General features: G+C 40.4%; 1 protein-coding gene across 1 annotated transcript in view; it reads left to right on the plus strand.

Moving 5' to 3' along the window:
- Window positions 1–2,363, plus strand: part of LOC139746767 (ionotropic receptor 21a-like) — a 39,098-nt gene extending 36,735 nt beyond the window's left edge. Inside the window, exon 8 of the mRNA XM_071658279.1 lies at window positions 2,034–2,363. Coding sequence (XP_071514380.1) covers window positions 2,034–2,231 — 198 coding nt within the window. The 3' untranslated portion in view covers window positions 2,232–2,363. The remainder of the gene's footprint in view (window positions 1–2,033) is intronic.
- Window positions 2,364–12,964: the final 10,601 nt, after the last annotated feature.

Below are 12,964 nucleotides of genomic sequence, written 5' to 3' on the forward strand. Positions count from 1 at the left end.
CAATTAGCACGTAATCCAATAACGCTCTCAGTCCATTTCTCCTACTTACATACGTATACTTATGCATATCTCTCTTTTTAAACCAGATGTTCTTAATCATTAGTCCTTTTTCAGCACACAAATCTAAAAACTCTTCACCATTTCCATTTACATCACTGAACACCCCATGTGCACCAATCATTCCCTTAACTTTATTACTCACCTTTGCATTCAAATCATACATCACTATAACCCGGTTTCGTGTATTAAAACTGCTAACACACTGACTCATCTGCTTCCAAAACACCTGCTGCTCCCAAAACAGAAGTGGTGGAGGATGTGTGGATCAGGTGTTTGCTTTGAAGAATGTATATGAGAAATACTTAGAAAAACAAATGGGTTTTTATGTAGCATTAATGGATCTGGAGAAGGCATATGATAGAGTTGATAGAGATGCTCTGTGGAAGGTATTAAGAGTATATGTTATGGGAGGTAAGTTGCTAGAAGCAATGAGAAGTTTTTATCGAGAATGTAAGGTATGTGTACGAGTAGGACGAGAGGAAAGTGATTGGTTCCCAGTAAATGTTGGTTTGCAGCAGGGGTACGTGACGTCTCCGTGGTTGTTTAATTTGTTTATGGCTGGGGTTGTTAGGGAGGTGAATGTAAGAGTTTTGGAGAGAGGGGCAACCATGCAGTCTGTTGTCGATGAGAGGGCTTGCTAAGTGAGTCAGTTGTTGTTCGCTGATGATATAACTTGGTGGCTGATTCGTTTAAGAAACTGCAGATGATGACTGAGTTTGGTTGAGTGTGTGAAAGAAGAAAGCTGAGAGTAAATGTGAATAAGAGCAAGGATATTAGGTTCAGTAGTGTTCAGGGTCAAGTCAATCGGGAGGTAAGTTTAAATGTAGAAAAACTGGAGGAAGTGAGGTGTTTTAGATATTTGCGAGTGGATTTAGCAGTGGATGGAACCATGTTAGCGGAAGTCACAGGGTAGGGGAAGGGGCCAAGATTCTGGGAGCATTGAAGAATATGTGGAGGGCGAGAACGTTATATCGAAGAGCAAAAATGGGTATGTTTGAATGAATAGGGGTTCCAAAAATGTTGTATGGTTGCGATGCATGGGCTATAGATGGGCTTGTGCGGAGGAGGGTGGATGTGTTGGAAATGAGATGTTTGAGGACAATATGTTGTGTGAGGTGGTTTGATCGAGTAAGCAATCAAAGGGTAAGAGAGATGTGTGGTAATAAAAAGATGTGATTGAGAGAGCAGAAGAGGGTGTATTGAAATGGTTTGGCCACAGTGAGGGAATGAGTGAGGAAAGAGTGACGAAGAGGATAAATGTGTCAAGGGTGGAGGGAACAAGGAGTAGTGGGAGACCAAATTGGAGGTAGAGGGATGGAGTAGAAAAGATTTTGAGTGATCGGGGCCTGAACATACAGGAGGGTGAGAGGTATGCAAGAATAAAATAAATTGGAACCCTGTCATATATTGGGGTCGACGTGCTATCGGTGGATTGAACCAGGGCATTGTTAGGCGTTTGGGGTAAACCATGGAAAGTTTTCTGGGGCTTGGATGTGGAAAGGGAGCTGTGGTTTCGGTGCATTACACATGACAGAGAGAGACTGAGTATGAACGAATGTGGCCTTTATTGGTTTTCCCTAGCGCTACCTCGCGCTCGCGGGGGAAGGGGGGGGGTGTCATTTCATGTGTGGCGGGGTGGCGACATGAATGGATGAAGGCAGGAAGTATGAATGTGTATATATGTATATGTCTGTGTATGTATATGTATGTATACATTGAAATGTATAGGTATGTATTTGTGCGCGTGTGGACGTGTTTGTATATACATGTGTTTGCTGGTGGGTTGGGCCATTCTTTCATCTGTTTCCTTGTGCTGCCTCGCTAACGCGGGAGACAGCAACAAAGTATAATAGATAAAAGAAAATAAGGAACAGCATAGAGGTATATCCTCTTCCCTATGAAGAACGACATTAAGAATATTGTGCATGTAATACTGTAGGGGGAACTATAGCCTACGTGTCTTTCTTCTTCAGAAGGCCGGAGGTAGTGGTGACGATAGTGTCACCGCCCAGGAGGACGAGGCTGCATTGAGCGGTGAGGACGAGACAGAGGCGGACCGCGTCGTTCCCCTCAGCTTGGAAAACATGCAGGGCATCTTCTTGATAACTCTCTTTGGATGGATTTGCGGCTCTCTCTCCTTTATACTGGAGAGAACCATCTTTTTACGTTAGCCACGAGTGAAAACGTTAAAAACACGACATAACCGAGAAAATATTTATTGACACGAGCACCAATTTAGCAAAGATAAAGTAACATGAGCATTTTGTTGACTGCTAAATTGTATAGCAGAAAAAAATATATCAGTCCAGTTATAGAATATCGCCTTTCTTAATTACCTTCTTGTTTCCTATTTTCTTAGATAAGAAACCTTTCCTTTGTCTTCCCAAATGGATTCCTTGCTAAGCAATCATATAGATACTTCATCATATTTTCCTATTGTTATATCATATTCATGTTATACATAATCGCCGTCTCCCGCGTTAGCTAGGTAGCGCAAGGAAACAGAATGGCCCAACGCCCCCACATGCACATGTATATACACAAACGCCCACACACGCACATATACATACATAGACATTTAAAAGACTACTTATACATACATGCGTAAACAGACATATACATATATACACACATATGCATACTTGCTGCCTTCATCCATTACCGACGCAACACCGCCAAACACGAGGAATGGCCCAACCCACCCATATACACATGTACATACATAAATGCCCACACACGCACTTATACATACATATACATTTGAGCGTATACCTACATATGCATACACAGACATATGCAAATATACATATGTACATATAAATACCTACTTCCTTCATCCAGTCTCGTCGCCACCTCGCCACACACGAAACAGAATCCCCCCTCCCCTCCCCGAGGTAGCGCTAGGAAAAGACAAAAAAAGGCCACATTCGTTCACACTCATTCTCTAGCTGTCATGTGTAATGCACCGAAACCAAAGCTCCCTTTCCATATTCAGGACCCAGAGACCTTTCCAAGGTTTACCCCAGACGTTTCACATGCCCTGGTTCAATCCATTAACAGCACATCGACCCCGGTATACCACATCGTTCCGATTCACTCTATTCCTTGCACGCCTTTCAGCTTCCTGTATGTTCAGTCCCCGATCGCGCTAAATGTATTTCACTCCATCCTTCCACCTCCAATTTGGTCTCCCGCTTCTCCTTCTTCCCTCCACCTCTGACACATATATCCTCTTTGTCAATCTTTCCTCACTCATTCTCTCCATGTGTCCAAACCATTTCAATACATCCTCTTCTATTCCCTCAACCACACTCTTTTTATTACTACAAATATTTCTTATTCTCTCTTTAATTACTCGATCAAACCAACTCACACCACATATTGTTCTCAAATTTTTCATTTCCAACACATACATCCTTCACCGCAAAACCCTATACCTTGTAACCATATAACATTGTTGGAACTACTGTTCCTTAAGACAAACACACTTTTGCTCTCCGAGATAACGTTCTTCCCTACAAGACATTCTTCAACGCCCCCAAAACCTTCGATCCCTACCTCACCCTGTGACTCACTTTCGCTTAATGATTCCATCCGCTGCTAAGTCCACTCCCAGATATCTAGAACACTTTACCTCCTCTAGCGCTTTTCCATTCAAACTTACCTCCTAATTCACTGGTCCCTCAACCCTACTGAACCTAATAACCTTGCTCTTAATCACGTTTACTCTCAACTTTCTTCTTTCACACACTTTTCTAAACTCCGTCACCAAGTTCTGCAGTTTCTGACCCGAATCAGTCACCAGCGATGGATCATCAGCGAACAGTAACAGACTCACTTCTCAAGCCCTATCATCCAGAACAGACTACATACTTGATCCTGTCTTCAAAACTCTAGCATTCACCATCCTAACAACCCAATCCATAAACAAATCAAACAAGTATGGAGACATCACGCACCCCTGCCGTAAACCGACATTCACTGGGAACCAACCACTTTACTCTCTTCCTCCTCGTACACGTGTCTTACATCCTTGGGAAAAACATTTCACTGCTTTTAGCAACTTACCTCCCACACCATATACTCTTAAAACCTTCCACAAAGCATCCCTATCCACCTATCTTATAATTTTTCAACATCCAAAAAATGCTACATACAGATCATTTCTTTTTCTAAGTTTTACTCACATATATTCTTCAAAGCAAGCACCTGATCCACACATCCTCTACCACTTCTGAAACCACACTGCTCTTCACCAGTCTGATGCTCTGTACATGCCTTCAACCTCTCAGTCAATATCCTCCCATATAACTTTCCAGAAATACTTTGCATTTGTACACTGGCACTATACATCCATTCCGCCAATCCTCAGGCACTTCACCATGATCCATACATATACTAAATATTCTTGCCAAACAATCAACTACAGAATCACCCAATTTTCTTTATAAATTTCATCGCAATGCCAATATATATGTATACATATATATATATATATATATATATATATATATATATATATATATATATATATCGAGGATGTAAGGCATGTGTACTGTAGGAAGAGAGGAAAGTGATTGCGTCTCAGTGAATGTAGGTTTGCGGCAGGGGTGTGTGATGTCTCCATGGTTGTTTAATTTGTTTATGGATGGGGTTGTTAGGGAGGTGGATGCAAGAGTTTTGGAAAGAGGGGCAAGTATGTAGTCTGTTGTGGATGAGAGAGCGTGGGAAGTGAGTCAGCTGTTGTTCGCTGATGATACAGCGCTGGTGGCTGATTCATGTGAGAAACTGCAGAAGCTGGTGACTGAGTTTGGTAAAGTGTATGAAAGAAAAAAGTTGAGAGTAAATGTGAATAAGAGCAAGTTTATTAGGTACAGTAGGGTTGAGGGTCAAGTCAATTGGGAGGTAAGTTTGAATGGAGAAAAACTGGAGGAAGTAAAATCTTTTAGAAATCTGGGAGTGGATCTGGCAGCGGCTGGAACCATGGAAGCGGAAGTGAGTCATAGGGTGGGGGAGGGGGCGAACATTCTTGTAGCCCTGAAGAATGTGTGGAAGTCGAGAACATTATCTCGGAAAGCAAAAATGGGTATGTTTGAAGTAATAGTGGTTCCAACAATGTTGTATGGTTGCGAGGCGTGGGCTATGGATGGAGTTGTGCGCAGGAGGGTGGATGTGCTGGAAATGAGATCTTTGAAGACAATATTTGATGTGAGGTGGTTTGATCGAGTAAGTAATGTAAGGGTAAGAGAGATGTGTGATAATAAAAAGAGTGTTGTTGAGAGAGCAGAAGAGGGTGTTTTGAAATGGTTTACTCACGTGGAGAGAAGGAGTGAGGAAAGATTGACCAAGAGGATATATGTGTCAGAGGGGGAGGGACCGAGGAGAAGTGGGAAACCAAATTGGAGGTGGAAAGATGGAGTGAAAAAGATTTTGAGTGATCGGGGCCTGAACATGCAGGAGGGTGAAAGGCGTGCAAGGAATAGAGTGAATTGGAACGATGTGGTATACCGGGGTCGACGTGCTGTCAATGGATTGAACCAGACATGTGAAGAGTCTGGGGTAAACCATGGAAAGTTGTGTGGGGCCTGGATGTGGAAAGGGAGCTGTGGTTTCGGTGCATTTTACATGACAGCTAGAGACTGAGTGTGAACGAATGGGGCCTTTGGTGTCTCTTCCTAGCGCTACCTCGCACACATGAGGAGGGGGGATGTTATTCCATGTGTGGCGAGGTGGCGATGAGAACAAATAAAGGCAGACTATGAATTATGTACATGTGTATATATACATATGTCTGTGTGTGTATATATATGTGTACATTGAGATGTATAGGTATGTATATTTGCGTGTGTGGACGTGTATGTATATACATGTGTATGTGGGCGGGTTGGGTCATTCTTTCGTCTGCTTCCTTGCGCTACCTCGCTAACGCGGGAGGCAGCGACAAAGCAAAATAAATAAGAAATATATATATATATATATATATATATATATATATATATATATATATATATATATATATATATATATATACATATATTCTACTTTGTCGCTGTCTCTCGCCTTGTCGAGGTAGCGCAAGGAAACAGACGAAAGAATGGCCCAACCCACCCAAATACACATGTATATACATGCACGTCTACACACGCACATATACATACCTATACATTTCATCGTATACATATATATACACACACAGACATACCCAAATATACACATGTACATGATTCATACTGTCTGCCTTTATCCATTCCCATCGCCACCCCGCCACACATGAAATAACAACCACCTCGAGCGCGAGGTAGCGCTAGGAAAAGACAACAAAAGCCATATTCGTTCACACTCAGTCACTAGCTGTAATGTAATAATGCACGAAACCACAGCTCCCTTTCCACATACAGGCCCCAAAGAACATTCCATGGTTCACCCCAGACGCTTCACATGCCCTGGTTGAATCCATTGACAACACGGTATACCACATCGTTCTAATTCACTTTATTCCTTGCACGCCTTTCACCCTCCTGCATGTTCAGGCCCCGATCACTCAAAATCTTTTTTCTCTCCATCTTTCCACTTCCAATTTGGTCTCCCACTTCTCCTCCTTCCCTCCACCTCTGACACATATATCCTCTTGGTCAATCTTTCCTCACTCATTCTCTCCATGTGACCAAACCGTTTAAAAACATTCTTCTGCTCTCTCAACCACACTCTTTTTATTACAACACATCACTCTTACCTTATCATTACTTACTCAATCAAACCACCTCACACCAAATATTGTCCTCTAACATCTCATTTCCAGCACATCCACCCTACTCTGCACAACTCTATCCATAGCCCACTTCTAGCAACCATTTAACATTGTCGGAACTACTATTCCTTCAAACATACACATTTTTGCTTTCCGAGATAATGTTCTCGACTTCCACACATTCTTCAACGCTCCCAGAACTTTCGCCCCCTCCCCCACCCTATGATTCACTTCCGCTTCCATCGTTCCATCCGCAGCCAAATCCACTCCCAGATATCTAAAACACTTCACTTCCTCCAGTTTTTCTCCATTCAAACCTACCTCCCAACTGAGTTGTCCCTCAACCCTACTGTACCTAATAACCTTGCTCTTATTCACATTTACTCTCAGCTTTCTTCTTTCACACACTTTACCAAAGTCAGTCACCAGCTTCTGCAGTTCTCAAACGAAACAGCCACCAGCGCTGTATCATCAGCGAACAACAACTAACTCACTTCTAAGCTCTCTCATCCACAACAGACCGCATACTTGCCGCTCTTTCCAAAACTCTTGCATTCACCTCCATAACAACCCCATTCATAAACAAATTAAACAGTCATGGAGACATACATTCTTTAAAGCAAGCACCTGATCCACACATCCTCTACCACTTCTGAAACCACACTGCTCTTCCCAAATATGATGCTCTGTGAATGCCTTCACCCTCTCAATCAATACCCTCCCATATAGCTTCCCAGAAATACTCAATAAAGTTATATATGGTGTGGGAGGGAAGTTGTTAGAAGCAGTGACATGTTTTTATCGAGGATGTAAGGCATGTGTACGTGTAGAAAGAGAGGAAAGTGATTGGTTCTCAGTGAATTTTGGTTTGCGGCAGGGGTGTGTGATGTGTCCATGGTTGTTTAATTTGTTTATGGATGGAGTTGTTAGGGAGGTGAATGATGAGTTTTGGAAAGAGTGGGAAGTATGCAGTGTGTTGTGGATGAGAGAGCGAGGGAAGTGAATCTGTTGTTGTTCGCTGATGATACAGCACTGGTGGCTGATTCGTGTGAGAAAATGCAGAAGATCGTGACTGAGTTTGGTAAAGTCTGTGAAAGAAGAAAGCCGAGAGTAAATGTGAATAAGAGCAAGGTTATTAGGTATCGTAGGGTTGAGGAACAAGTCAATTGGGAGGTAAGTTTGAATTGAGAAAAACTGGAGGAAGTGAGGTGTTTTAGATATCATGGAGTGGATTTGGCAGCGGGTGGAACCATGGAAGCAGAAGTAAATCATAGGGTAGGGCAGGGGGCGAAAGTTCTGGGAGCACTGAAGAAAGTGTGGAAGTCGAGAACATTATCTTGGAAAGCAAAAATGGGTATGTTTGAAGTAATAGTAGTTCCAACAATGTCATATGGTTTTGAGGCGTGGGCTATAGATAGAGTTGTGCGGAGGAAGGTGGATGTGCTGGAAATGAGATGTTTGAGGACAATATGTGGTGTGAGGTGATATGATCGTGTAAGTAATAACAAGGTAAGAGAGATGTGTGGTAATAAAAATTGTGGTTGAGAAAGCAGAAGAGGGTATTTTGAAATGGTTTTGTCACATGGAGAGAATGAGTGAGGAAAGATTGACAAAGAGGATATATGTGTCAGAGGTGGAGGGAACGAGGAGAAGTGGGAGACCAAATTGGAGGTGGGAAGGTGGAGTGAAAAAGATTTTGAGTGATCGGGGCCTAAACATGCAGGAGGGTGAAAGGCGTGCAAGGATTAGAGTGAAAGGGAGCTCTGGTTTCGGTGCATCATTACATGACAGCTAGAGACTGATTGTGAACGACTGTGGCCTTTGTTGTCTTTTCCTATCGCTATCTGGCGCACATGCGGGGGGAGGGGGCTGTTAGTTCATGTGTGGCGGGGCGGCGATGGGAATGAATAGAGGCAGACAGTATGAATTATGTACATTTGTATGTATGTATATATCTGCGTATGTATATATATATATATATATATATATATATATATATATATATATATATATATATATATATATATATATATATATATATATATATATATATATATATATATATATATATATATATATATATATATATATATATATATGTATATATATATATATATATATATATATATATATATATATATATATATACGTTGAGATGTATAGGTTTGTACATTTGCGTGTGTGGACGTGTATGTATATACATGTGTATGTGGGTGGGTTGGTCCATTCTTTCGTCTGTTTCCGCGCGCTACCTTTCTAACACTGGAGACAGAGTCAAAGTAAGATAAATCAATATGAATATATATATATATATATATAAATATATATATATATATATATATATATATATATATATATATATATATATATATATATATATATATATATATATATATATATATATATATATATATATATATATATCTTTATTTATTTTGCTTTGTCGCTGTCTCCCGCGTTAGCGAGGTAGCGCAAGGAAACAGACGAAAGAATGGCCCGACCCGCTCATATACACATGTATATACATACACGTCCACACACGCAAATATACATACCTATACATCTCAATGTACACATTTATATACACACACAGACATAATCATATATACACATGTACATAATTCCTACTGTCTGCCTTTATTTGTTCCCATCGCCACCCCGCCACACATTGAATAACAACCCCCCCCCCCCCCCGTCAAGTGTGCGAGGTAGCGCTAGGAAAAACAACAAAGGCCCCATTCGTTCACACTCAGTCTCTAGCTGTCATGTAATAATGCACTAACACCACAGCTCCCTTTCCACATCCAGGCCCCACACAACTTTCCAGGGCTTACCCCAAACGCTTCACAAGCCCTGGTTCAATCCACTGACAGCACGTCGACCACGGTATACCACATCGTTCCAATTCACTCTATTCCTTGCACGCCTTTCACCCTCCTGCATGTTCAGGCCCCTATCACTCAAAATCTTTTTCACTCCATCTTTCCACCTCCAATTTGGTCTCCCACTTCTCCTCGTTCCCTCCACCTCTGACACATATATCCTCTTTGTCAATCTTTCCTCACTCATTCTCTTCATGTGACCAAACCATTTCAAAACACCCTCTTCTGCTCTCTCAACCACGCTCTTTTTATTTCCACACATCTCTCTTACCCTTACGTTACTTACTCGATCAAACCACCTCACACCACACATTGTCCTCAAACATCTCATTTCCAGCACATCCATCCTCCTGCGCACAACTCTATCCATAGCCACGCCTCGCAACCATACAACATTGTTGGAACCACTATTCCTTCAAACATACCCATTTTTGCTTTCCAGGTAATGTTCTCGACTTCCAAACATTCTTCAATGCTCCCAGAATTCTCGCCCAATCCCCCACCCTATGATTCACTTCCGCTTCCATGGTTCCATCTGCTGCCAGATCCACTCCCAGATATCTAAAACACTTTACTTCCTCCAGTTTTTCTCCATTCAAACTTACCTCCCAATTGACTTGACCCTCAACCCTACTGTACCTAATAACCTTGCTCTTATTCACATTCACTCTTAACTTTCTTCTTTCACACACTTTACCAAACTCAGTCACCAGCTTCTGCAGTTTCTTACATGAATCAGCCACCAGCGCTGTATCATCAGCGAACAACAACTGACTCACTTCCCAAGCTTTCTCATCCACAACAGACTGCATACTTGCCCCTCTTTCCAAAACTCTTGCATTCACCTCCCTAACAACCCCATCCATAAACAAATTAAACAACCATGGAGACATCACACACTCCTGCCGCAAACCTACATTCACTGAGAACCAATCACTTTCCTCTCTTTCTACACGTACACATGCCTTACATCCTCGATAAAAAATTTTCACTGCTTCTAACAACTTGCCTCCCACACCATATATTCTTAATACCTTCCACAGAGCATCTCTATCAACTCTATCATATGCCTTCTCCAGATCCATAAATGCTACATACAAATCCATTTGTTTTTCTAAGTTTTTCTCACATACATTCCTCAAAGCAAACACCTGATCCACACATCCTCTACCACTTCTGAAACCACACTGCTCTTCCCCAATCTGATGCCCTCACCCTCTCAATCAATACCCTCCCATATAATTTTCCAGAAATACTCTAACAAATTTATACCTCTGTAATTTGAGCACTCACTCTTATCCCCTTTGCCTTTGTACAATGGCACTAGGCAAGCATTCCGCCAATCCTTAGGCACCTCACCATGAATCATACATACATTAAATAACCTTACCAACCAGTCAACAATACAGTCACCCCCTTTTTTAATAAATTCCGCTGCAATACCATCCAAACCTGCTGACTTACCGGCTTTCATCTTCCGTTAAGCTTTTACTACCTCTTCTCTGTATACCAAATCATTTTCCCTAACCCTCTCACTTTGCACACCACCTCGACCAAAACACCCTATATCTGCCACTCTATCATCAAACACATTCAACAAACCTTCAAAATACTCACTCCATCTCCTTCTCACATCACCACTACTTGTTATCACCTCCCCATTAGCCCCCTTCACTGAAGTTCCCATTTGCTCCCTTGTCTTACGCACTTTATTTACCTCCTTCCAAAATATCTTTTTATTCTCCCTGAAATTTAATGATACTCTCTCACCCCAACTCTCATTTGCCCTCTTTTTCACCTCTTGCACCTTTCTCTTGACCCCCTGCCTCTTTCTTTTATACCTCTCCCACTCGTTTGCATTTTTCCCTGCAAAAATCGTCCAAATGCCTCTCTCTTCTGTTTCACTAATAATCTTACTTCTTCATCCCACCACTCACTAGCTTTTCTAATCACCCCACCTCCCACGCTTCTCATGCCACAAGCATCTTTTGCGCAATCCATCACTGCTTCCCTAAATACATCCCATTCCTCTCCCACTCCCCTTACCTCCTTTGTTCTCACCTTTTTCCATTCTGTACTCAGTCTCTCCTGGTACTTCCTCACACAAGTCTCCTTCCATGGCTCACTTACTCTCACTACTCTCTTCACCTCAACATTCTCTCTTCTTTTCTGAAAACCCCTACAAATCTTCACCTTCGCCTCCGCAAGATAATGATCAGACATCCCTCCAGTTGCACCTCTCAGCACATTAACATCCAAAAGTCTCTCTTTCGTGCGTCTATCAATTAACACGTAATCCAATAACGCTCTCTGGCCATCTCTCCTACTTACATACGTATACTTATGTATATCTCGCTTTTTAAACCAGGTATTCCGGATCACCAGTCCTTTCTCAGCACATATATATATATATATATATATATATATATATATATATATATATATATATATATATATATATATATATATATATATATATGGAAAGCAAAAAGGTGTTTTTCATAAATGTTCTGGAAAAGTTGAGGTCCAGATAAATTTTTGGTCTGTCAAGGCTTTATTATGGCGGATGAACAACTACCTACCCTCATGTATCCAAGATGTGGTTGTGCTTTGTGTAATGAAGAGAGTTGAGAAACATCATAAGCCAATATTCCTGTTTCATGATAAGAGAAGTGGACCGGGCAGTGTGATACAGTGGTTAAATTGATGTAAACTACTATTGACGTTTGTGTGAATAAATTGTACATTTCCCTTTTCCATAGCCAGAGGTTGAACCATTATTTGACATTCATTTTTCATTTCATTTCAAGCTAGAAGTTTCAGTTTTCTAAATTATTTCTTACATTTTTCATATGAATATATATTTATATGTGTGTATGTGTGTATATGTGCGTATGTGTATATATGTGTATATATATGTATATGTATATATATATGTATATATATATATATATATATATATATATATATATATATATATATATATATATATATATATATATATATATATATATATATATATATATATATATGTATATATATATATATATATATATATATATATATATATATATATATATATATATATATATATATATATATATATATATATATATATACATATATATATATATATATATATATATATATATATATATATATATATATATATATATATATATATATATATATATATATATATATATATATATATATATATATATATACGTATATTATCCCTGGGGATAGGGGTGAAAGAATACTTCCCACGCAT

The sequence above is a fragment of the Panulirus ornatus genome, chromosome 5, assembly GCF_036320965.1.
Source record: "Panulirus ornatus isolate Po-2019 chromosome 5, ASM3632096v1, whole genome shotgun sequence".
Taxonomy (NCBI): Eukaryota; Metazoa; Arthropoda; class Malacostraca; order Decapoda; family Palinuridae; genus Panulirus; species Panulirus ornatus.